The sequence below is a fragment of the Muntiacus reevesi genome, chromosome 2 (assembly GCF_963930625.1).
Source record: "Muntiacus reevesi chromosome 2, mMunRee1.1, whole genome shotgun sequence".
Lineage (NCBI taxonomy): Eukaryota > Metazoa > Chordata > Mammalia > Artiodactyla > Cervidae > Muntiacus > Muntiacus reevesi.
In genome coordinates this window covers 143,610,353-143,638,020 of record NC_089250.1, presented here as the reverse complement: position 1 = coordinate 143,638,020, position 27,668 = coordinate 143,610,353, and the positions used below count along the sequence as shown (strand labels likewise).

Sequence of the window (27,668 nt, the reverse complement as noted above, 5' to 3'; positions counted from 1 at the left end):
AGGGAAAATGGGACAAGACACAGCTGTGCTTCAGAAGGATAAGATGTAGAATGGATCAAAAAGACAAGTGCTCTATTTTAATAACCTTCCCTATATTGTAATACAGGGAAGAAGGACAGGCCAAGCTTCTCAAAATTCTCTGGGAATCAAAGGGTTATAAGCAGCTATTTATTGAAGCCTGTTTACAGTCCAGTTAATCAGTAAACCAGAATCAGTGAAAACAACCCAATCTGGGGAACTGCAAAAACCTTTCAAAAGGTTTTCATGGATTAGGAGAGGCAGACAAATGGGGGGAGGGGAGATGAGTGCCTATTCCAGAGCTACACAAATCATTTCTGGCTTTGGACGGACAATTCTGAACTTTCTTCCCAGGTGCTGTCACACTGGTGTTTACTAGCGGGAAACAAGAAGAGCTGGTTATTGGCCCTTGGATTTTGACTGGTTACTGGGAGAAGCAGGGCCTATTTTAGTTTCTGAAAAAGCCCAGCAAGATGTCAGACCTGGTCTCAATCTTCCTCCACCTCCTTCTCTTCAAGTTGGTTGCCCCAGTGACATTTCGCCATCACCACTATGATGACCTCGTGCGGATGCTGTACAAGGTGCACAATGAATGTCCCCACATCACTCGGGTTTACAGCATTGGGCGCAGTGTGAAGGGGAGACACCTCTACGTGCTGGAATTCAGCGACTACCCTGGAATCCACGAACCCTGTAAGCCCTGAGCGTGTGTCTTAAAGTGTGTGGCGGCTGGACCCTTGCCTTCCAAATCCAGTAACTGGGGTGGTTTCTGGGAAGGTCCATGGACCCTCTAGCTGTGAAGTATCACCACTTCCCCAGTCTGTGCTAAGTATTTCCTTACTTAGTCCTCAAACTGGCCCAGCCTCTGGAGAGCTGCAACCCCAATTCAAGCTCCTGTCTGCTGCCCCTGTTTGGGTTCTGTTTGTTCAAGACCTTAATGGTAAAAGAGTGAGTCTTCTTCCCTGCTCCTTTCCCATCCCCCCTGCACTCCCCTTCCCTCCCTTCTTCCTTGCTTGCTATTTCAGTCCTGCCTTTCCCTATCCAATGCCTCTGGAGAAACAATTAGCTCTTCTGGTTCTGCCGGGAAACTTAGAAGAGTTTAGGGATAGCTCTTTGTGGAATGACAGTGTAATCAGGGTCTGGGATCCTGGAGAGAATCTGAGGTCTGGGTTATTCATTTTATTCATTGCATTATTTATTATTTGTTACCATTATAAAAGCAATCCATGTTTGGATTAAAATAGAAATTAGATAAGGAGAAACCCTTATCCATAATCTCACCACTCAGAGATGACCATTGTTAAATTATTGATGTATCTCCTTGCAGAATTTCTTCTTTGCATTTTTTAAATAAAGATGGAATCAGACTATATCTGCTTTTCTCCTATCCTAGTCTTTGATGAATAGCATACATGCCTGGAAATGTAGATCTGCATTATCATTTTCAGCTGCATAATATTCCATGGTTGTATGGTTGTACTTAACAGTTCATTTATTGATAGGCATTTAAGTTGTCTCTAATTTCTCGGTGCTTTTGCTGCTTTACCTACCGGCAATTGTGACATGCAAATACATCATTTCCTCTTTCAAACTGTTAACCTCAAGTCTCTTTTCCTCTCCAATTCCACACCCCACACCCTAGTCCATATTACATCACAACCTGCCTCTAAGTGATTGCGCTGGGCTCCCAACTGTTCTCCTAACTCCTAACAGCCACCACTCTCTCATCCCTGCATTTAAGACACAGATGCCAGATGGCCAAATTACTGACATAATCACCTCACTCCCTTGCTTAAAAACCTTCAATGGCAATCTTACACCCATGGGTGGCACCCAACACCCATTGGGTGGCAATCTTACAATCCATGACAGCTTCAGAATATTATGTGGTCAGTGGGGGGAGGTGTGTGAGGGGTGGGGAGCCTGGCTCAAGGAAGGCTTCGTGATTAGCTGATGACCAGGACCTTGCTTTGAAGGTGACTTGCATAGCAAACACCCTTCTTTTACTCAGGTTGCATGTTTATTTCGGAAGCTTATGGATGCTAATGGGCATTGTAGGCTTAGCCCTTCATTCTGTGCCCCTTTCTTAAGTTCCCCCTATTTCTAGCATTCGAGGCCTTTCCTGAACCTTTTTATACTATTCTATCTCACTGGTCCCTCTTTTCTCTGATGCCCTGTCAGCTGTCCATCCATTCATTCCTTTCATCCATTCTTTAATTAATCCACAAATATTACTGATTACCTACTCAGTGCAAGCATTTTGGTAGACTCTGAATATAGCACAGAGAATAAAATGAAGACTCTGCTCCCAGGGTCTTAATTCTAGCGGGATAAGACTGGCCATAAATAGGTAACTAAATAAATATAATTATATCAGCTGAAATAAGTGCTGTTGAGAAAAAGAAACCAGAAAGGAGAGATGGAGAGTCATCTTTTTAGGAAGTTGCTTTTTAGAAAATCTTTTCCTTTGAGGTGATTTTTGAACATATGATGGAGGTGCCATACTGATATCAGGGATGAAAGTGCTATGCAGAGGGAGGAGCAGGAGTGTGCTTGGCATGTGTGAGGAACAGCAAGGAGGCCCCTGTGGCCCCAGCAGAGAGAACCATGGGAAAGCAAGTCAGTGCAGAATTGTCAGGGCTCAGGGGGCAGGAGGAGATCACGTGAGGCCTTACAGGCCTGTTCAAAAATTTTGGCTTTTGCTCTGAGTGAAGTGAGAAACCTTTGGAGAGTTTTAAGCAGAGGAGTGAGATGACCTGACTAAAATTTTTGAAAGATCACTCAGAACAAGGGTCGGCAAACTAGAGTCCTGAGGGCCAGCTACCTGTTTTGGTAAATAAAATTTCACTGAAATACAGTCACACCCATTTGTTTCTGTATTGCCCATGTCTGCTTTCACTGGAAGCATTGAATAGCTGCAATGAAGACAATGTAGCCCTGGAAGCCCAAAGGATTTCCTGTCTGGTCCTTTACAGGGAAATTTTGCCAACCACTGACTCAAGAGAATAGAGTTGCATGGCTAGGCTGATACAGGGAGTTCAAGTAGGATATTTATTGTAATAATCCAGGTATGCAGGTGTCAGGGCTTGTACCAAAATGATGGCAGTGGTTGTTAGGAGAAATGGTTGCATTCTGGATATATGGAAAGCAGAGACAAAAGAATTTTATATTGAGCACCTACTCAGTGCCGGGCACTATGCTAGGTTCTACAGGGCAGTGGTTCCCAAACTTTTGGATTTCACAGAAGTTAAAAATATATATGTATTATACATATAATACATATATACATAATGTTTTTAAAATAAGATTGGAGGGGACTAAAATAGATTTTCCAAATTTTATTTTAACGAACAAGGATGTTGAAAAATACTGCCTGCCATCTGCTATCACCATCCTTTCCTAAAATAAGCGATAACACCAAGAAGTGCCTCCCTTGTGTTTCAGCTGGTAAAGAATCCACCTGCAATGCAGGAGACCTGGGTTCAATCCCTGGGTTGGGGAGATCTCGTGGAGAAGGGAAAGACTACCCACTCCAGTATTATGGCCTAGAGAATTCCATGGACTGTATAGTCCATGCAGTCGCAAAGAGTCAGACATGACTGAGTGAAACTTTCACTTTCTAACACCAAGAAAAGCAGGAAAGACATGATAAGAGCAAAGAAATACACTAAGATTAAAGAATGCACTTGATAGAAAATCCACTAAACAATCCGTAGGGGTTATAGACATTCCTTTGGGAAAGACTGTTCTAGCTTTACTAAGATAAATAGCAATGGATTGTGTCCTAAAGAAAATTTGAAATGGCATATATTGCAAGGGCCAGGTCCAGTAAAGAAAACAGGACATGTGCAAAATTAAAGTAGAAGTTCAGAGTAGAAAGTGGTAAATATAATAAAAGAGAAGTTTAATAGTGAATTCACTCCCAGCAAGGAGAATCGAAGTTGGTTTCATGGAATAAGGAGCATTTGAGCCTGGAAGGATGGTGAAGAGGACGTGGAAATGTGGAGATGAAGAGGCACAGAATCAGAAAAGGCATGGAGGCAGGAGTGTGTTAAGTAGAAGGGAAATCATTGGCTAGAGCTTTTCTCCTTCCTTCCTTTTAAAAGTAGGGCAAGAATGATTTTCTTTAAGTGATTCTAGAGGCTATTTTAATGACCTCAATTCTTACTTCAGTTGCACAGTTAACATAGCCAAAGAAAAGACTAAGGAATGAGACAAACATAGACTCCTTCCTACTCTGTGCCTCAAGACACAGCATTCTCAGATGTGAATGGGAGATTTTAGTTTCCTGAGTACCAGGAAAATTATATTTTTACCTGGTACAATTAGGAACTGTTATGCTATGACCTAGAGGAGTCTAGGCTAGCACATCTTGGAAAAGCACCATTCTTATCCTGAAAAAGTTTGTCTCTGAGAAGCATTAAGCTACCTCTGGGCTTTGACCTCCATTGTTAATCAGCCAGGTGACCTCAGACAAGTTACTTAACCTCTTCCATACTCCATACCCTCATCCTGAAGCTAATAATGCCGACTTTACAGATTTTCTGTGAAGATTAGCAATAATATAAATGCCTAGTGCACAGCAGAGCTTTAACAAATAGTAGACATTATTATCGCTGGCATGAACTGTTGTACCATTTGTAGTTATGGTTTATTCAAAGGGGGCTCAGGAGTTATTGGCAAAGACCTAACAGAAGCAAGAGGTTTTCTTTTATTCATTACTGAAAAAGAAGGAAGGTGTCCCTTGGCACGGTTAGGAATCGGCAGCACTTACTAGCTTCCCGCATCTTCTTCCTGCGTGTGTTTCACTTGCAGTGGAGCCGGAAGTCAAGTACGTGGGGAATATGCACGGCAATGAGGCGCTAGGCCGGGAGCTGCTGCTGCAGCTGTCGGAGTTCCTGTGTGAGGAGTTCCGCAACCGGAACCCGCGCATCGTGCGGCTGGTGGAGGACACGCGCATCCACGTCATGCCGTCCATGAACCCTGACGGCTACGAGGTGGCCGCCGCTGCCCAGGTACCGACCTCCAGGGGGAGGCCCTGCAGAGAGCAGAGCCATCCTAAGGGTGTAAGGAAAAGCTGGGGGAGCAGGCATCCTCTCTGTCCCACTGTAAATGCCATGGTATGACAGAGAAAAAGCTGGAGAAATAGAATGAAGTTTGAAGACAGGTTCAGCCCTGTAGCACCCTAGGCTATGAATGTGGCTTTTCTCTGAGCCTGGATTCCCTCTCTGCCTTTCCAGCTGAGCTCTCTGTTTCATTTCGAGGATCAGTGAAGCAATATCAGTGACAACACTTTGTCAACTGGAAAATACTAAAGAGGTATGAAAGGATATTGCAAAACAGCCCTCCTTCCCGGCACTTTATGCTTCAAATCCTAAGTATTCTTCTCCCTCCCACACTACATTTCAATTTGTATTTGGGGGGAGAGAAGAAAAAGTTCTCTGAAATTGCAGATGTGGCAGGTTAGTTCTTCACATTTTAATAAATAATAATAAATTATAAATAATATACAAATAATAATAAATAATAAATTCTTTGCCTTTATTTACATTTCTATATGGCTTTTTCCTCTCTTAGTATAGTACTAAGCCTTTGAATTCTTTATTTTAGGGTCACATTGGTCAGGGGACAGATCAAAACAAATGTTTATGGGCTTTTCTTTATTTCCTAACGTAAATTCAAAATATCATTGTGCCTAACTTTAAATCAGTGATTCTTTTTTGGCTGTGCATCAGAATTGAGGATAAAGATATTTGAAATATGATTCCCAGGTCCTGCCCCCACCCCCAAATCTACTGAATTAGAATGTGTTCCTTTAAAAGCTATGCTTAAACCTGGGTTTTTGGGGGGGGAATAAATTAAAGAGGTTTTTTTTTCATTTAAAAATATGTTTGTTTGGGGGTAGTCTTGAAATGTTTTTAAGACTAGACTTCACTGCTTTACTTTTTTACAAATTTTGTTTTATTCTGACAAGAACTATTCAAGGTGAGATCTACCCCCTTAGCAAAGTCTTAAGTGTATAATACAGTATTGCTGATTATAGGTAAAATGTTGTATACCTGATCTCCAGAACTTATCTATCCTGTTCAATGAAAAAATTATGACCCTTCATTAGTAACTTTCCATTTCCCCCTCCTCCCAATCCCTGACAACTACCTTCTACTCTCTGACTGCATGAATCTAACTGCTCTGTCCCGTACAAGTGGAACCACTCGGCATCTCTTCTTTAATGACCCATCCTGGTTTAAACCTACTTGAGGACAGGGCCAAGGGGTGAATAGCAGCAGGGAGGGGAATGCAGCCAAATGTTGAACCAAACCCAAATTTCACCTTTGTAATCTTACAACCTCCTGTTGACATGACTCAACAAATGAAAAGAACAGAACAACAACAACAAAGCATAACAAAAAAAATGTCATCTTCCCCTCTGGATATCAGAGAGATGGACACTAATGTGCCTGAAGACTTAAGTTTCAAAAAAGCAGGACAATTTGAGAGTGGTGTGGGGGAGAACCCAGCCTGGCTGCTTTCCTCCCAGTAGCCCTTTCTTGTACAACAGTAGGAAGACAAGGAGAAGCACATCAGACCTGCCCACATCTTTTGTGTGATGGAGTGGGGCTGGAGTGGGGGAGTTGGTAAAGCCCCTGCCAGCCCACTAGATCCTAGAGCTATCTATCTCTGAGGAGCTAGTCACCTCTGCTCACCTACTGTGTTCCTGTTCAAAGGGAACAGATCTTGAACCTGACCCCAAAAGAGAACCCATCATGTTCTCCAACTCCCAGAGCTAACTGCCAGCCTATCTGCATTGCTACATAGGGAAGACCTGCCTGGCCACCTAAATTTAAAGCCACCTATAGGGAATGTAGAATAATGTGGCTTTACCTGTCAAAGATGTTCAAGCCCTAATCCCTGGAACCTATGAATGTGTTATATTACATGGCAAAGGGAATAAAGGTTGTTAATCACCTGACCTTAAAATATCCTGGATTATTTGAATGGGCCCAGTGTCACCAATCGTGCAGGTTCTTTAAATGTGGAAGAGAGAGGCAGGAGATCACAGTCCAAGAGAGATCTGAAGATGTTCTAAGGGGTTAGAGACTTCAGAAAGAGCACAACCCTGCTAATATCTTGATTTTGGTCTTATGAGACCCGTTTCAGTCTGCTGACCTCCAAAACTATAAGATCATAAATTTGTGCAAGTTTAAGCCCTAGGATTGTGGTAATTTTTTTTTGTAGTAGTAATAGGAAGCTAATAAGCGAACCCTGTGAGTGGGAACTTTCTGTTAAGGGAAGTCTTTGACTGTCAGCCTAACCAATGACATGTGTGAGTAGTAAGTCAACTGATAGGTAAGTTAGCGTAACTATTAACATGAACAGTTATGAGTTACGTTGATATGAATGAGGAAGCAATGGAAACATCTGGAAGCATAATAAAAATCAGTATTTCATAGATCTCATAGAAGTGAAAAATCAAACTCCACATAGAAAAATCATATAAACGTTTTCCACTAAAACAGCATTGCTGTAGAAAACTTAAGAGAATGTCAAAAAAATGTTTTCAGTGAGACCTAAGAGTAAAATATGAGCATGATGTCATGAAGAATAGATAAATCTGAGAACAATAAAGAGTTCTTAGAGGAATCATGAGTAGTAGTACATTTGTGAGTTTTCAGCCTCCTCATTCATTTACCCTATTTCCAGGAATGGCCACCAATTTAGGCTCTCCCCTCTCAGTTCCAAAGGGCTCCATTGGACACTATTCCCCTTCTCCAATGCCAAACAGAACATCAAATAGAATTTCAGTTTTGAAAGAGCCGGTGAACTTATCTCTGTTCTACCACTTTATATATTTTATTGTTTATATTAATATGTATTTCTCCATATATACCATGAATTCCTGGAAAGCTAGTGTAATGTCACATTGTCTCTTTCCCTAGAGTGTTGCAGAGGGCTTTAATAGAGATAAACTTAAATAGATATGGATTGATTAAATGGATGACTGAGAGAATGAATATGTGACCAAATAAGTGATGAAATGTGAAGTGTGAGCAGAGAGATTAAGAGGTCCAGGAAGCTGATATTGCTCAGAAGAAAGATTATCAAGGATCCTAAGTAAAATAAATAAATAAAGGGAGAGGATAGTTTCCACTTTGGAAGACAGTTTAGCAATTTCTGAAAAAGTTACATATGAATTTACTTTATGATCCAGAAATTCTACTACTAGGTATTAGAAATGAAAACATAGTCCATGTTCAGACTTGCACATAAATGTTCATGGAAGCGTTATCCACAATAGCCAAAAAGTGGAAACAAACCAAATGCCCATGTACTGGGTTTAATAGTATCCCCCCCACCCCCACCAGTTCATGTCTACCTGGCATCTTTGAGCATGACCTTATTTGGAGATAGGGTCTTTGCATATGTCATCAAGCTAAAGTGAAATCATACTGGATTAGGGGACCTAAGTCAAATATAACTGGGGTCCTTATAAGAAAAAAGCAATTTGCATTCAGAGACACAGATATATGGGGGAGAAGGCCATATGAAGATGGAAGTGGAAATTGGGCTGAAGTATCTACAAACCAAGGAATGCCAAGGACTGCTAGCAACCACCAGAAGCTAGAAGAGACAAAGAAGTATCTTCTTCTAAAGACTTTAGAGAGTCTAACCCTACTAACATCTTGATTTCAGACATCTAACCTCTAGAACTGTGAAAGAATACATTTCTCATTTTATAACCCACCTAGTTTGTGATCATTTGTTACAGCAGACCCAGGAAACAAATATAGTCTATTAACTGGTGAATAAACAAAACGTGATAAATCCATATAATGGTATTATTCAGAAATAAAAGGGAATGAAGTACTGATACATGCTACGAAATGCAAGAACCTGAAAAACACTTTTCCCAGTGAAAAAAGCCAATCATATAATATATGATCCCACTTATTGAAATGTCTGGAAAAGGCAAATCCATAGATATTGAAAGTGATTACTACAACTGGAGTAAAACAAAATAGTCATTGTAAATAGGCATGAGGTTTCTTTTCAGGTTGATAGAAATATTCCAAAATTGTAGTAATGGTTGCACAATTCTGTAAGCATACTAAAATTCATCAAGTTATACACTTAAAATGGGTGAATGTTGGGGCATATAAGCTATATCTCATAAAACTTTTTGAAAAATAAGAGGTGCTTCCCTGGTGGCTCATTGGTAAAGAATCTGCCTGCCAATGCAGGAGACACAGGTCCCGGAAGACATTGGTTTGATCCCTGGTCCAGGAAGATCCCACATGCTGCAGAGCAACTGAGCCTGTGTGCCACAGCTGTTGAGCCTGTGTTCTGGAGCCTGGGTCCACAACTGCTGAGCCTACGTGCTGCTGCTACCGAAACCTGTGTGCCCTAGAGCCCGTGCTCCTCAACAACAGAAGCCCCTGCAACGAGAAGCCAGCACCCTGCAATGAAGGGTAGCCCCTGGCCTCTGCAACTAGAGAAAAGCCCTCACAGCAACAAAGACCTAGCACAGTCAAAAAATAGATACAGAAATAAAAAATAGGAGTTCCCACCCTCCTACACAATTGATGAGAGTGTAAATTAGTGCAGCCACTATGGAAAAGAGTATAGAGGTTCCTTAAAAACCTAAAACCAGAGCTACTTTATGATCTAGCAGTCCCACTCCTGGGCATATATCTGGAAAAGATGAAAGCTCTAATTTGAAAAGATACATGCACCCCAGTCTTCATAGCAGCAGTATTTACAATAGCCAAGACATAGAAACAGCCAAAGTGCCCATCAACAGATGATTAGTTTAAGAAGATGTGGTATAAATATCCAATGTAATACTACTCAGCCATAAAAAGAATGAAATACTGTCATTTGCAACAACATGGGTTGGCCTAGAAATTACCATATTAAGTGAAGTAAGTCAGAGAAAGACAAATATTACAAGTGAGAAGTTATGTCACTTATTATATTATTAGATATGTGGAATCTAAAAAATAATACAAGTGAATCTGTATACAAAATAGAAACAGACTCAGAGAAAACAAACTTATAGTTACCAAAGGGGAAAGAGAGGGTGGAGGGATAAATTAGGAGTATGGGATTAACAGATACAAACATAATACATAAAATAGATAAGCAATGAGGATTTACTGAATAGAACAGGTAATTATGGTCAATATCTTGTAAAAAGCTATAAAGGAAAATAATCTGAAAAAATATATATGCCACTGAAAAATTATATTTTCTTATCACATATACCTTTATCATTCTGATTAAATAGACATAAACATTTTTTTAAAAATATGGGTTCCCTTTATCCTGAAACACCCATCTTCTGTTCGAGCTTCTCCTGGGATCTCTACCTCCAGCACATGGTCAACAAAGAAACTTGAATCATGCCACTGGGACTTTGGATAAATTAAAGAATAAAATGTTACATTATTTCATAGATCGAGCTAATGAGTAAACAAACAAACAAACAAAAAAAACTATACAGTGTTCTTCCAATAGAGCATTCAGTGTGAAACCTAAACCTTCATCTTTCATTTCTTCCTTTTCCTACTAGGAACGGGACGTCTCTGGGTATCTGGTTGGCAGGAACAATGCAAATGGAGTGGACCTGAACCGCAATTTCCCCGATCTCAATACCTACATCTACTACAATGAGAAGAACGGAGGCCCCAACCACCACTTGCCCCTTCCAGACAACTGGAAAAGTCAGGTATGAGATGAAATTTGCATGCAGAAGCAGGTAAATCAGCATCTGGGATTTCTTCTCTCTATCTTCACATCAGCTAAACAAACAAGAATGGACCAACAACCCAGTTCTGTGCTAATCTATCCAGAGCAGGGCTGACCATATCGTATGCCTCTTTGTATTTCTTGCCTCCCTGAGCATAGAGCCCTTCACTGAGCACAAGATGTTTGATGTTAGTGGTGAAGGAGGTAAAACTGGTATCATACTGTTGCACAGCACTTTACAATCTTAAAGAACTCTTTCTCAGCTAGTGTATCATCATAAATCTGTGGTAAATGCATCAAGCAGTGTTATCCATCCCCGTTTTGTAGATATCACTTAGAGAAAAAATTAACTTAAACTCACACAGATAGTAACTGACAGATTCAAGACTAAAACCTAGTCTTCTGACCCCTCATCCAGCATTCTTTCTACTGCACTATCCTGTCAACAGAGAACTGTAGGATTCTAGAGAGAAATCTCTCTTGCATGTGATGAACTGTGTGCTTATCAACAATTAGTGATAGAAAGAGGTTCAGGGAGTCTCACCCTTGGAAAGAAGCTTTTCTTCTTCTCTTTCTGTATGCCATTGACTACTTTACCATACTCTCATTTCCTTTTTTCAATCAAAGATCACATTTGATACTCCCAGGTCTCTTACCTCTTCGTATTAGAAATGGTTTCATCCTAATTGTTGGCCTGTTCCTGGAAATGACTGTTGTCATCCTTGGAGTATCACCATCACCCTGTTTCTTACACTGTATGGCTTAGTTCTAACCATTCTCTTTGTGAATATCTGAGCTTAGAGACTGGGGAGAGAAAAATAAAGCAGATATAAGGCTTTATATTGGGAATTGCTAGATGAATATTACCAATTTTTTCCCATTGCAATTGAAGCAAAAGTCATGCTGACATGTTTAGACTTTGGATAGCAGCTATGCTCTTGGCTCAAGTAAATAATAAATCAAAAATAACTTTGTACTTGTCATATTCAGTCAGAAGGACGCTCTGATTTATTAAACTTGTCTATGTGAAGTAAGGTAACTGAGCCAGTAATAATTAAACTCCACTGGCTCCTCTGTCTGCAGCTTAGAAGGAAAAAAACAATGAGAAATCTCTCACTCTTGATGGGACAGACTAAAGTGCCAGGAACATGAAAGGCTGGCCTCCTTCTGATGGATGGGGGCTTAGGACATGGAGAAAGGACTGCTTTAAAGCATTTGAGCCCTGGTCAGAGTTGTACTGGTTCCTCTGGGATTATATTCACTCTGATTGAGTGGGGCTCAATATTATTCATTTGGTCTCCTTGGGAATAGAAAAGATCAGAACCTTCACAAGAGACCCTTGATCCAGGAGGAGTCATTGACACCACATAACTTCTAAGCACATCCATCTGGAGGGGAGGAAAAACTGTGAAGACTATAAATTATTTACTTACACTACAAGTCCAATAGATTCAAGGCTTTCTTTAGAATATTGTCATTCGCTAGCAATATAATTTGTAGTAGAAAGCATGGACTCCCATTAACTAGACAAGACTGGCCCATATTACAGTATATCTAATTCATGGAATTTGGATATGACCACAATCAGTGAACTAAAGTGGACTGGAATGGGTGACTTTAACTCAGATGACCATTATATCTACTACTGTGGGCAAGAGTCGCTTAGAAGAAATAGAGTATCCAGCATAGTCAACAAGAGAGTTTGAAATGTAGTACTTGGATGCAGTCTCAAAAATTACAGAATGATCTCTGTCCGTTTCCAAGGCAAACCATTCAATATCACGGTAATCCAACTCTATGCCCCGACCAGTAATGCTGAAGAAGCTGAAGTTGAACAGTTCTATGAAGACTTACAAGACCTTCTAGAACTAACACCCAAAAAAGATGTCCTTTTCCTTATAGGGGACAGGAATGCAAAAGTGGAAAGTCAAGAAATACCTGGAGTAACAGGCAAATTTGGCCCTGGAGTACAGAATGAAGCAGGGCAAAGACTAACAGAGTTTTGCCAAGAGCACACACTGGTCATAGCAAACACCCTCTTCCAACACAAGAGAAGACTCTACACATGGACATCACCAAATGGTCAACACTGAAATCAGATTAATTATATTCTTTGCAGCCAAAGATGGAGAAGCTCTACACTGTCAGCAAAAACAAGACTGGGAGCTGACTATGGCTCAGATCATGAACTCCTTATTGCCAAATTCAGACTTAAATTGAACAAAGTAGAAAACCACTAGACCATTCAGGTATGACCTAAATCAAATCCCTAATGATTATACAGTGGAGGTGAGAAATAGATTTAAGGGACTAGATCTGATAGACAGAGTGCCCGATGAACTACAAATGGAGGTTTGTAACACTGTACAGGAAGACAGCAATCAAGACCATCCCCAAGAAAAAGAAATGCAAGAAAGCAAAATGGCTGTCTAAGGAGACCTTACAAATAGCTGTGAAAAGAAGAGAAGCTAAAGGGAAAAGAGAAAAGGAAAGATATACCCATTTGAATGCAGAGTTTCAAAGAATAACAAGGAGAGATAAGAAAGCCTTCCTCAGTGATCAATGCAAAGAAATAGAGGAAAACAATTGAACGGGAAAGACTAGAGATCTCTTCGAGAAAATTAGAGATACCAAGGGAACATTTCATGCAAAGATGGGCTCAATAAAGGACAGAAGTGGTATGGATCTAACAGAAGCGGAGGTGGCAAGAATACACAGAACTGTACAAACAAGATCTTCATGACCCAGATAATCACAATGGTGTGATCACTCACCTAGAGCCGGACATCCTGGAATGCGAAGTCAAGTGGGCCTTAAGAAGCATCACTATGAACAAAGCTAGTGGAGCTGATGGAATTCCAGTTGAGCTATTTCAAATGCTAAAAGATAATGCTGTGAAAGTGCTGCACTCAATATGCCAGCAAATTTGGAAAACTCAGCAGTGGCCACAGGACTGGAAAAGGTCAGATTTCATTCCAATCCCAAAGAAAGCCAATGCCAAAGAATGCTCAAACTATTGCACAATTGCACTCATCTCACATGCTAATAAAGTAATGCTCAAAATTCTCCAAGCCAGGCTTCAACAACACATGAACTTCCAGATGTTCAAGCTGGTTTTAGAAAAGGCAGAGGAACCAGAGAGCAAATTGCCAACATCTCCTGGATCATCAAGAAAGCAAGAGAGTTCCAGAAAAACATATATTTCTGCTTTATTGACTATGCCAAAGCCTTTGACTGTGTGAATCACAATAAACTGTGGAAAATTCTGAAAGAGATGGGAATACCAGACCACCTGACCTGCCTCTTGAGAAATGTGTATGCAGGTCAGGATGCAACAGTTAGAACTGGACTTGGAACAACAGACTGATTCCAAATAGGAAAAGGAATACGTCAAGGCTGATATTGTCACCCTGCTTATTTAACTTATATGTGGAGTACATCATGAGAAACTCTGGGCTGGATGAAGCACAAGCTGGAATCAAGACTGCTGGGAGAAATATCAATAACCTCAGATATGCAGAAGACACCATCCTTATGGCAGAAAGTGAAGAAGTAAAGAGCCTCTTGATGAAAGTGAAAGAGGAGAGTGAAAAGTTGGCTTAAAGCTCAACATTCAGAAAACAAAGATCATGACATCCAGTGCCAACACTTCATGGTGAATAGATGAAGAAACAGTGGAAACAGTGGCAGACTTTGTTTTTGGGGGCTCCAAAATCACTGCAGACGGTGAGTGCAGTCATGAAATTAAAAGATGCTTACTCCTTGGAAGAAAAGTTATGACCAACCTAGACAGCATATTAAAGAGCAGAGACATTACTTTGCCAACAAAGGTCCGTCTAGTCAAAACTATGGTTTTTTCAGTAGTCATGTATGGATGTAAGAGTTGGACTATAAAGAAAATTGAGCACCAAAGAATTGATACTTTCAAACTATGGTGCTGGAGAAGACTCTTGAGAGTCTCTTGAACTGCAAGGAGATCTAACCAATCCATCCTAAAGGAGGTCAGTCCTGAGTGTTCATTGGTAAGACTCATATTGAAGCTGAAACTCCAATACTTTGGCCACCTGATGCGAAGAGCTGACTCATCTGAAAAGACCCTGATGCTGGGAAAGATTGAAGGCAGGAGGAGAAGGGGATAACAGAGGATGAAATGGTTGGATGGCATCACCGACTCAATGGACATGAGTTTGAGTAAACTCTGGGAGTTGGTGATGGACAGGGTGGCCTGGCGTGCTGCAGTCGATGGGATCATAAAGACTCAGACATGACTGAGCAACTGAGCTGAACTGAACTGACAGGAGAACATTCTACATGTCAACATTACAGCAGATGTGTGGGAGTAGGAAGAGGTTGAAAATCATTGTTGTAAACCAGTAATTTTCAGATATATTTATTAAACTCCAAATTTCTGCAGCTCCAGAAGCTACTGGAAAAGTGGGTAAGTTGAAGAACCCTTTCTTTATTACACAAGAGAGGCCTAACTGGAATTCTGAGCTCAGAAACCCTGTGCTACTCCTCTTCAAATTGCTCTTTTTCTCCCTTTCTCTCCCTTTTTTATTTAAGACTTTATTTTTTTTAAGGAATTTTAGGTTCACAGCAAAATTGAATGGAAAGTATAGAATGTTACCACATATTCCCTGCTTCCCATTATCAACATCTCTCACCCGAGTGGTACATTTATTGCAATGATGAACCTACATTGACTTGTCATCATTACCCAAAAATCCATAGTTTCCATTAGGGTTCACTCTTCATGTTGTATATTCTGTGGGTTTTCACAAATGTGTCATGACATTTATCTACCATTTTGCGTCATGCACAATAGTTTCACTGCCCTACATGACCTCCTTTTAGCTATTTTGAATAGTGGGATTCCACATGAGATTTCATTTTGAAAGTGTTCTATTCACCTAATTTGTTACACTGTCAAGTAAAAGATCAAAATTTCTCTGTCTGCACTTCTTGTATCTGGTAGAACTCTCTTTGCTTTTTTCAGCCATGCCATCCTCTCAGGCCACTTCATGTCAGACATTCCGTCCTTTTTGGCCACTTCCTGACAAACTCACATGAACAGCCATCTGGCTTTAGTTGTAGCTTCACCGCCAAGCTCTCATCTCTCCTCAGGTGGAACCCGAGACCCAGGCTGTGATACAGTGGATCCGCTCCTTCAACTTTGTCCTTTCAGCCAATCTCCATGGAGGGGCAGTGGTGGCCAATTACCCATATGACAAGTCCCTTGAGCACCGGGTCCGAGGTTTCCGCCGCACTGCCAATACCCCCACGCCTGATGACAAGCTTTTCCAGAAGGTATGCAGAATGGCCATCTGTCCAGGCAGAGGAAAGTGGGGCTCAGGAGAGTGACAGAGGTCAAATCAGTTAACACAGGACCCTATTAGAAATGAGTTGACAGAAAATGATTGAAAATACCTCCTGCTCATTAGGAGCTTACGATCTAGTATATTGCATTTTGTTTTGAGTGATAAACCATACATTTATGGAAAAGTAGATAAATAGGAAAGCTTTATAGTACAGTTACCACAATGTAAAAAAATACTTGTTGGTGAAAAGGAAGAAATATACTGAAAGCCTGATAGTGCTGGTGGTAAGCTAGAGCATTAAATGTGAATTTCAGGGGCTCTAATTTATAGTTTTATAGTAATATGGCTATATAAATGTAAAATATACCATGCATAAGAAAAAGACTTATATTATAGTTCAAAACAGTGATAGAATAAAATTAACAGATTAGTTATTTTATAATTAATATTCTTAATAATATATAATTAATAAAATAATAACATTATTTAGTATTTCAGGTTTTTTTTCTGGCTGAGTCTTATGACTTGTGGGATCTTAGTTCCCTGGCTGAGGATTGAATCTGGGTTCCCACATTGAAAGTACCAAGTCCTAACAACTGGACTCCAGGGAATTCCTCTATAATGATAACATTAATTCACCAGTTAATGAATTACTTAGAGAATAACACCAGTTGTCGCTTTGCAAAGCAAATATATTATTGTATTTTCTTCTCTAGTAATCTCATTTTGTCCATTGTTATAAAATAATAATGAAAGAAAATGATAGAGATTTTGAATCTATCCCTGTTCCTTTAACATACATCTCTCACTTCCAATACATAATTCCTTTTGTGATGAAGACCTGTCTTACTTGCTTCTTGATTCTCTCTTGCAAAACTCAGGTGGAAACTAAGGTACACTTGGAAGAGAGCTTATACATGATTGAATGCCACCCCTCATTTTTCACTTGAAGAAATCTAGGCCCAATATAGTGGGAACAGCAGGAGATAGATCTCCTAACTCTAGTCCATTCCACACACACACATATACTATCTCTCCATTTCTTCTGGTATTTTCTTTCACAAAAGGAAATAATCAATTGTTTCTACCTAGTGGGGTTTTTGGCCTCACCCTGCTTCTGAGTATGAGCATTGCGTATGAGTTGGGGACACTCAAGGTCATTTTTCACCTACTTTACCTGTAGCTGGCGAAGGTCTACTCCTATGCACATGGATGGATGCACCAAGGTTGGAACTGTGGGGATTACTTCCCAGACGGCATCACCAATGGGGCTTCCTGGTATTCCCTCAGCAAGGGTAAGAAGAATGCGGGGCACAAGCGTGCTGTAAGCTGAAGTAGACTGGGACTCATTTCTCCTTTTAAATTGTCAATTGATTTTTGCATCCTGTCAGAGATATGACAGGAATGCTATTTTGCATTCAAGTAGAGATCTGAAAAATGAGAAGCCTTAAGTTGACATTTAACATCATCTTGTAATTCTTTAAAATGGAGGTTGGAACACTGTATGGTCCTCTAGAACTGATGGTTCATGTAGTGGATTAAATCATAGGAATGTAGTCAAGTGGTTAAGAGTGTGGTCTCTAAAGTTACATTGGGTTGAAACCCAGCTTGCCCATTCACTAATTATGTGGCTTCAGGCTAATTACCTAACTTCTCTGTGCTTCAGTTTCCTCGTTTGTACTTTAAGAATAACACTACTTGCATTATGATTTTTATGTAAGTATTAAATAAAATAGAGCATGTGGAAATGCCCACTTTATAAATATGAAGCTTTTTCTAAAGTGGCATGAGGTATGCCTCACATAGCAAAGATGAGGAGAGATGCCAGGCTGGACAGACAATTCCTCTGATATGTGCTGTTTCTACCCTGCCTGCCCATCTCCCATCAACAGGGATTTGCCATGGACATTGGCCACTGATAACATAGCAGACACCTTAGGAAGAGACTCTTCTCTCTATTCTTTGGGCTTTTCCCATCACTGAGGGTCAAGATGTAACCTCTGTTTACAAACCTTCAGTACATAAAGAACCTAAGGATAGGTAAGAGCTGAAGCAGGAAGCCAGGTTCTCTTAGGAGTCATGTTGGAGCAGCTCTCTTCCCCCATCCTCTCACACCTGGCCTGTCAGAGCCCAGGTAGTAGAAACTCGCTGGTGAGGGCTGAGCTGATGTCTTGTCCTATGGGGACTGGGAAGGAGGAAGGTTAGCAAGTCATCATGTACTAGGAAGATGACAGACTTCTTGTGGCCAAAAACTCACTTGAACCCAAAGCAAGAAGATTGAAGTTTACTTTGGTTTACATTAGGAAAGCAGTAAGTTGTTGTTCAGTCACTAAGTTATGTCCAACTCTGAGACTCCACGGACTACAGCACGCCAGGCTCCTCTGTCTTCCACCATCTCTTGGAGTTTGTTCAAATTCATGTCCATTGTGTTGGTGATTCTGTTTAACTCTCTCAACCCTGCAGCCCTCTTCTCCTTTTGCATTCAGTCTTTCCCAGAATCAGGGTCAAAGCAATAAGTGCTTGCGTGCTAAGTCGATTCAGTCGTGTCCAACTCTGTGCGACCCCAGGAACTGTAGCCCACCAGGCTCCTGTGTCCATGGGATTCTCCAGGCAAGAATACTGGAATGGGTTGTCATTTCCTTCTCCAGGGGATCTTCCCTACCCAGGGATTAAACCCACGTCTCTTAAGTCTCCTGCATTGGCAGGCAGGTTCTTAACCACTAGCGCCACCTGGGAAGCCCCAAAGCAATAAGTACCCCCTCCCAAATTTAAAATATAAAGTATACTTTTCAAATACTTGTTCCTCCCTTTCCCTTCCCATTTTCTGGGATAGCATAACCCATGCCTCCACTAAATCAATCATTTAGTCATTACCCCAAATTAAATGGGTGTAATTCCAAGATCATTAAGTTTATATCAAAATGATTGTGAGGTTTCTAGACCAGCATCATCAGCATCACCTGGGAACTTGTTTAAAAAAAAACAACAAGTACTGGATACATACTGAATCAGAAACTCTGGCACTGAGGCCTAGCAATTTGTATTTGGCTGGAAGTCACAGCCTTCTAGGTAATTCTGATTCAGGGAGAGAATCAATGTAACAGGCTAGAGTTGTTCTCCAGCTTTCCCCATTCTTTTTAATAAAAGCTGTTTGCACTCATCAGCTTAGAGAGCAGTAAAAAGTTGATTAGACGAATAATTTTTAATCCCAATAAATTTGTGATATAAATACCACTCTAATAATCAGAAATATATTAAAAAATGATTGATTCCATTGAATAAAATATGCAGAATGGAAACAGGCAAGCATTTGATGAAGAAAAATTATAACTGCCTTCTGCTTTCTCTGGAATCTGTTTTTCTAGGGTAACTATTTTCAAGTTGGTGCTGTGTTCTCAGGTAGGAGAAAGGGTGTGAAGGCAAGATAGCCATCTCATCTCTGACCTCCCAGATCTGAAGAATATCACAGTCCAAGAGAAGAATCTATCCCTCTGAGAGCAGTAATTGTCTGATATGAAGACATGAGTAATAAGCAGACCTTGGTGTGATGAGAGGGACAAGAAGTGAATTTAAGTCTTGAAATGGAAGAAGTAAAGAATGGAGACCACACAGTGGGCATTCGTGAAGGGAGAAAACTGGAAAGATAGATAGACATGCAAATTTGGAAAATGGAGAAAGGGTTTATGGAGGAGAAAAATAATGGAGATAAAGAGTTAGAACAGCAGGTGATGGGGAGGAGAGTGTGGGGAAATTGAGTGCTGAGTGGGAACCTGATTGTACAGCTCTGCCACTGCTCTCTCCCCCCTAGGAATGCAAGACTTTAATTATCTCCATACCAACTGTTTCGAGATCACGCTGGAACTTAGTTGTGACAAGTTTCCGCTGCAAGGGGAATTACAACGCGAGTGGCTGGGTAATAGGGAAGCCCTAATCCAATTCTTGGAACAGGTAAATTCCGTTTTATAAGTTTCCTGGTCATAGGAAGGGAAGTGTTTTCTGATGGTAGGCAAGGTATTTTGTATAATTCAGGTCTGACTTTTGCTCTGACTCAATACAATAGATCTCAGCTTTTCTACCAGTGAAATTAATTCATTCCACTTTGTTGAGCACAGCTATCTGTCAGAGACTGTACTCTGTGCTGAGGATTAAGAGTAAACAAATGTATATCTCTGCATGTATGCAGCTCATATTCCAGTAAGGAGAGAGAGACAATAAATAAAATAATTTGTAACATGTTAAATGCAAAATGCTATGAAGAAGGCCTTACAGAGAAAGTAACATTTAAACAGATTTACAGGAGGTAAGGGAGTAAAAGGTTCAGATATCTAGGGGAAAGGGGCTCCCTGATGAAGTCATAGTAGTAAATGCAAGGCCGACAGTAGCAGATGAAAAGATGCTCAGAATCACTGGAGAAATGTAAATCAAAGCCACAATGAAGTAATACCTCACACTCATTAGGATGGCTGCTATAAAAAGACGAATTTAAAAACAATGATGGAAAATAGCAAGTGTTGTGAAGAAATCAAAACACTGGTGCAGTGTTGGTGGGAATGTAAAATGGTGTAGTCACTATGAAAAAACAATGTGGTGGTTCCTGAAAAAAAATTTAAAATAGAGCCGCCATATGATCCTGCAAAACCAATTCAGGGTATATATCCAGAAGAACTAAAAGCAGGATCTCAAAGAGTTATTTGTACACCTATTTTCAGAGCAGCATTGTTCACAGTAGCCAAAAGGTGAGAACAACCGAAGTGTCCACTGATGGATGAAGGGACAAACAAAATGTGGTATAGACACACAGTGGACGTACGGCCTTAAGAAAGAAGGAAATTCTGCCATGTGCTACAATGTGGATGAATCTGGAGGACATTATGCTAGGTGAAATAAGCCAGTCACAAAAACCAGCAATTTTATTTATATGAGGTATGAAGAGTAGTCAAATTCATAGAGATGGAAAGGAGATTAGGGACACAATTTGACTTAGATTTTAACAGGATCACTCTGACTGCTGTTTTGAGATTACTGGGGATTGTGGTGAGAACAGAAAGACCAATCAAGAGTCTGTTACCATAATCTTTGTGAATATCAAGTGCAGTGGCACATGGGGAAGGGCTTTGAGGACTCTCAAACAGGGCACAAGTGTTTTGTGAGCATAACTCTACACTATAAACTTTCCTACAGGTTCACCAGGGCATCAAGGGAATGGTGAGGGATGAGAATTATAATAATCTTGCGGATGCTGTCATTTCTGTCAGTGGGATTAATCATGATGTCACTTCGGGTAGGTGGCCACTGCTTTGGGGGGTGAGAAGGGAGCCTTTACTGCTTCACTGTCTTCAGCATAGTCAGGAAGCCAATTTGTAAGCCAGTGAGACCAGCAGGGACATCAAGGACACTGGAGGTGGAGGGATTGGAGGAAGGAAGGATAACAGGAATGAAGACAGGAATTAAGAGTCAAGGGCCAGGAAGATGCAAATGTGAACATCTCTCTCAGCATTCAGGAGTCACTGCCTCATACTTTGTTAGGAGTATTTTCTGGGATTGAGGTTATTAATAGCTCTCGTACTGATGTGAAATGGGATAGAAAAGAAAAGGACTGTAAAACTGATGTTTAGTCTTGACCCCAAGCCAGGCATTTTGCTACAACTCTGTTTAGGAAAAAATTGGTAAGAAGAATCCCATAGTAGGCTCCCTGAGGGCAAGAATGATGGTGGGAGCAGGTCTTCTTGGAACCAACTTGAAACTTTCTAGAATGGTACAGACTATCTCAAGGGACAATGATGTTGCAAACTGCCCCAGCCCAGTTTGATCAGGCTCAGCTCTTTGGGGTTCGGGTTGTTTGGTTGGTTTTTCATGTAGAGCAGTAGCTCCCAATGGCTAGGGGCAGGTGAGATTTGCCTGCCTCCCCCAACCTTGATACCAGCATGGCTCAGTCACGTTTCACCATGCTAGCTTTACCAAGCAGGCATCTTACAGCTCAGACAGTCTGTTTAAACTGGATGAAATCTCAATTTTAAGGAGATAACTTACATTCTTAAAGGTGCTTCCGACACCTTTTCCATGAACAGTTCATTCAAGGCAAAGGCAACAGAATTCTAAAGGCAGAATTCTGTAGACTCATAGTCAAGCATCAGACACCAGATTCTTCCAGTCCAGTGACTGGACCCAGGACGTTCAGGGAACCACGCTGTGACATGCCTAAGAGCTTCAGGGCTTGCTGGATTCTTATATCCTATTCATGCAAGGGTGGGAAATGTCTCATTCTAGTCAATCAACATATGTTGAACACCACGAATTTCACCAATAAGAACTCACTTCTAACACACAGGATGCTAAATTGATAAATTACTCATTTCACTACTGGCAGAGCTCATTGCTAACGTTCATTATGCTACTTAGCAAAGCATCTAGTGTTGCTAAAAGATAAAGATAGCTGAAGCCATTGTATCTGGAATTAGGCCTTTCTGGTACAGTGGTAGCTAACCACTCCTAATTGGAGCCTCTAATTAAAGAAAATGACAGTCACTAGGGTATAACAAAGTATCCAGTGTATGCATTATAACACACTGCTTTTACTAAGGAATTTTAAAGTAAATTATAGACTTTATAGGTGGCAGAGACTTCTTCATTATTTATTATCTCTCATTCTTAATTGCATTTATTATGTCAGTTCTTCACTGCTGTTACAATAAAAAGAATTTTAAAGGCACAGTCATAATTTATTCTAAAGAAATATAAAGTCATTAGCAAAAATACTACATCCCTGTCTTGAGAAACAGGTTTTCTTTTCAGTTTCCTTTTCCCCTTTTGATGGTGATGGAAGAAATATTAGAAATAAGATTCTCAAAATCAGATATTTAGGTCATTTAGTCCAGCCCTCCCACTCAATACAAAATTACATACAAGAGAGGAAGGCTCAAGTGGGAAGGGATATATATATATCATATATATATTTATAGTTATTGTTGATTCATGTTGATGTATGGCAGAGACAACCAAAACATTGTAAAGCAATTATTCTCCAATTTAAAAAAATTATACTTTTACAACACCACTGACATCTGGTTGTTTGAATCATGTCCACTGATACAGGTTGTGCATTGCACAACTGTGTAGCTTTTCTAGAGCCCTTCATTCCATTCAGTCTCTGCTCACAATTTCAAAAGGCAGTCCATTCCTTTTTTGGTAACTCATATTTTGTCGAATTTTTACTTCTGTCCTCATTCTTATTTCTTTATGTAGACATCGTTTCTTCACAATGACTTTTCAGACGTTGAAACAAAGGTCTCATGTCATTTCTTTACAAGGAAAAACATTCATAAATCTTTCAACCTTTCTCCTAGTGACTCTTCAGTGGACATGAGTTTGTTTTAAAATGCATGCAGGATCTAAAATTAAACATAGTACTCTCAGTGCAGAGCACAGTGAAAATCCTGCTTCCCAGGAGCTGAGGCCCATGATCTTACAATGTTATGATAGCCTATGATTGTCTTAGATCTTTACCAGATTCAACCTGCTGTTTAAAAAAATTAAGCTTGTGGTCAGCTAAACCCCTCAGATTGTTTTTCATATCACAGCCTCATCTTGGGCAGATTTCTCATCAGCGGACTGAGCTATATCCTTGTAACTTTTAGGTGCCCATGGCGATTACTTCCGGCTGCTGCTTCCAGGCACCTACACTGTCACTGCCACAGCACCTGGGTTCGACCCAGAGACCGTGAGTGTGACCGTGGGTCCTGCGGAACCCAAGTTGGTAAGTTAGGCTGACCTCTAGAGAGCACTCTAAAGATCACGTAGGCAGAGTTACAAATAATCAATTGTATAGTTCTAACTCATGGGAAATAGATGGGGAGACAGTGGAAACAGTGTCAGACTTTATTTTTGGGGGCTCCAAAATCACTGCAGATGGTGATTGCAGTCATGAAATTAAAAGACGCTTAGTCCTTGGAAGGAAAGTTATGACCAACCTAGATAGCACATTAAAAGGCAGAGACATTACTTTGCCAACAAAGGTCCGTCTGGTCAAGGCTATGGTTTTTCCAGTGGTCATGTATGGATGTGAGAGTTGGACTGTGAAGAAAGCTGAGCGCCGATAAATTGATGCTTTTGAACTATGGTGTTGGAGAAGACTCTTGAGAGTCCCTTGGACTGCAAGGAGATCCAACCAGTTCATCCTGAAGGAGATCAGTCCTGGGTGTTCATTGGAAGGACTGATGTTGAAGCTGAAACTCCAATCCTTTGGCCACCTGATGCGAAGAGTTGACTCATTGGAAAAGACCCTGATACTGGGAGGGATTGGGGGCAGGAGGAGAAGGGGACGACAGAGGACGAGATGGCTGGATGGCATCGCCGACTCAATGTACATGAGTTTGAGTAAACTCTGGGAGTTTGTGATGGACAGGGAGGCCTGGTGTGCTGCGATTCATGGGGTCGCAAAGAGTCGGACATGACTGAGCGACTGAACTGAAGTGAACCTTTGCCAAACTCCCCTCTTTCACCACCTAAGAAAAACAAAATTTGTGCTCCCATATGCTAATTTTTCTTCTCTCATTCTTGTGTTACATCCTTCCCCATTTCTTTTGGTTTTTCCTTTTCCTTCTCTTTAACGTAGCATTGTAATTAAAACACTGCCAGATTCTAAATCCAGCTCACTTGTCTGCAGACCTTGGACAAATTACCTGATTGTTCTCATCCTCAGTTTCTTCCTCTGTTAACTGGTGATAATAATGCCTCTTTCACAAGAGGTTGAAATGAGAAAGTACACATAAAGCATTTAGTACAGTGACTTACACGTAGGAAATGAAGTGAAAGTGAAGTCGCTCAGTCGTGTCCGACTCTTAGCAATCCCATGGACTGCAGCCTACCAGACTCCTCTGTTCATGGGATTTTCCAGGCAAGAGTCTGGAGTGGGGTGCTCAACAAACGTTAGTTTGTAAATCCCAGACACCTTGCATACACAGGCTTATAGTCTTCTCGGTCATCAGTAAGGACCACCACCAGATGGCACTCTGCCCCCTTCTGGTGCCCATGTGCCCAGACAGCCTTGCTTTCCACTCACCTCCAGGCTCTTCAATATTCAACTCTCCAAAAGGCTTTCTTTTATAGGCAGGATGAGAAGTGAAAAACTTTTTTGATCTATAGCCTGAGCCTTTTTAGCTTTGGTCGTTTGGGACTGGGATCTCAGAGCCAAAGAAGCTCAAAGATCATGGACACTAATCCTCAGGTTTCTCAAACAAAGGAAAGGTAATGAGGCCGTCCTTGTTAATGAGCATCTGTGAACCTTTCCCTCATGTCAGGTCGTCCCTTGGGCCCCCTCACTCTGTCCTGTTCCTTCTCTATACATCCTGAGAACTTAACAGACCCTTCCTCCCTTTCCCTGTTAACTCAATGTAGTCAAATATCTTGCCTTTTCAAATAGTTATAGGTACTATTCTTTGAATAGCTACTGTGTGTCAAACGTTACCTGGGAGCTTTCCAGAATCATCTCATTTAACCTTCATAACAACCCTGTATATAAACCCATTTGTGGCTGAGGAAGCTGAAGTTCAAAGAACAGGAGTAACTTGTCCAGTACCCCATGGTGAGTAAGTGGGAGCCAGGAGTCCAGCCTCTGTGAGGTTTCAGGGCAGCTTTCTCAGCCAGTCTGTTACATGGCCTTGTGCTGAGCTCAGCACCTGTGTTCGTAACCTCTTTTTTAACACAGGAATCACAGAAAAGAGCTCTTTAATGACTGAAAATTCCTTTGAAATTTCTAGACAGTTCCCCCTTTCCCCTGTCCTAGTCCTTCCACTCCCTTCTTCTGCAGGATATAAATGACTTCTACTTGCAGATGCGGGAAGCAGAGAGTAGCTCTTCCCTGGCAGCCTATTAACCTGCTCCCAATTTCCCAATCGGTGCACCCTCTCCCTTTTTCCTTGTTATCCCCCTGCTCCTCATCTACCCTAAAATCAAATGACTGTTAGGCAGCTGCTTACAGAAGTCTTGCACTATGTGTAAGTTTATTCAATTACAAATTCAAACAAGGACAAATCCTCTTGAGTAACAAATTAGGCTTCAAAAGATCTTGCCTCCCTTCTCATATAACCTTTAAATGAATAGATATAACCCATCATTGTATCACGTATAACTCCGAGGGGGGAAAATTTATCTTTTGGATACATTTCTCAGATAGTGTCACAACTAAAAATCCACTTATTGATCCCAGTTGAGTCCCTTTCCCATTCTAAAGCAGAGATCTACTTGGTTGAAAGAAAAGAAAAAAGATTGTTTACTAGAGGGTTTTTGTGCTACAAGTAAAACTCTTTAAAGTGTCTCCAAGAGTCCAGTGTTTTCCCCGTGGCTTCCCTCACTGCCGTCCAGATGGCCCACGCTTTTCATTTCCTCTGTCCTCTCCTCATTTTGTTGTCTCTCTCTCTTTTTCCCCCCACTTTCCTTTCCTTGATCCTTATATTGACACTATATATAAGAAATAGTACTGATACGGTACAATTGGCTTTGATTTCTCCGGTTTTGGGAGAACTAGCTGGCTGTGGGTTTTTTCCCAAAGGGGCAAGAAATAACCCCGAGAAGAGGTCTGTCTGTCACATGTTTTCCAACTCCCTGCTGGCTTCGGCAGCTCAGTCTGTTCCCAGGGCCTGAGAGCCAAGGATGCCTCCAGGGAGTGTGGTTAGAGCACTGTGCCACACCCTCGCCTTTCCCTTCCTGGGCCAGAGCTCTAGGGCTTCTGCACAGCCCACAGATTCCACACTTGTCAATCAGAAGCATTGTCACCTCTGTGTGCATGGCCAGAAGGAAGGTTTCAGTGTACTGCTGGAAATAGTGCATTAGTGCACGCGGACGTTGAGAATTTAAGAATCCATACTAACAATCTGTTTCTGAAGGTCTGAGGCGTTCTTTGGCTTGCCCGAGCACAGTACCTGTGACTCACGAAGTCAGCCTAAAGGTGATGACTGTGGCACCATGAATCTTAACTCTTGTTTTAAACAGCAGTATTGGCAAAAATCATGCCTTGAGTGTAGATATTTTTTTCTATTACATATAAAATAAATGTACGTTAAGTTCATCCAGATACACCCTATGTATTATCAGTTATGATGCACCATTTTGGGGGAAATATGTGCCAAGCCTGTATGACACCACCCACACTGGGTGGTTGCCGTGATATTCTCCTCAGTTCCTTGTCCTCAGGACCTCAGGTAAAGCAGGATCCAAACTGGTCTTCCCCCAATTTCAGTTCTAGGGAATGGAAAACTGATTTCTGTGCTCTCCTAGCTGCTTCTTCTTCTTCTTCTTTTTTTTCAGGTTGATTTCCAACTCAAGAGAAGCACCCCTCAAGCAGCCCCTAAGAGGAGAATTCCCAACTCAGGGCATAGAGGCAGAGTCTTAGCAGAAAAAGTGCAACCCCGGGCAGCTAGGAAAAAAGAAACGATGATGAAGCAACCCCAGAGAGGCCCTGCCTGAAATCTGCAGTGCTCGGGGCAACGCTTTGGAAAGGCTTTGTTCCTGCTCTCCCACCAAAAGAAGCATTCTATTTTATTATCTGAGACATATTTAAATATAAACATATTCAGAACAATTCAGAATGGT

The 27,668-nt window shown here is 41.0% G+C and overlaps 1 protein-coding gene across 1 annotated transcript; it reads left to right on the top strand.

Annotated features, from left to right (window-relative positions):
* The first annotated feature begins 261 nt into the window (after window positions 1–261).
* On the top strand, window positions 262–27,668 carry CPN1 (carboxypeptidase N subunit 1). Its single transcript, XM_065920072.1, has 9 exons — window positions 262–711; window positions 4,834–5,033; window positions 10,589–10,744; window positions 15,889–16,071; window positions 17,266–17,377; window positions 19,891–20,030; window positions 21,264–21,363; window positions 23,717–23,835; window positions 27,384–27,668. The coding sequence occupies exons 1-9, from the start codon at window positions 492–494 to the stop codon at window positions 27,540–27,542; spliced, it is 1,389 nt and encodes a 462-aa protein (XP_065776144.1). The 5' UTR covers window positions 262–491; the 3' UTR covers window positions 27,543–27,668.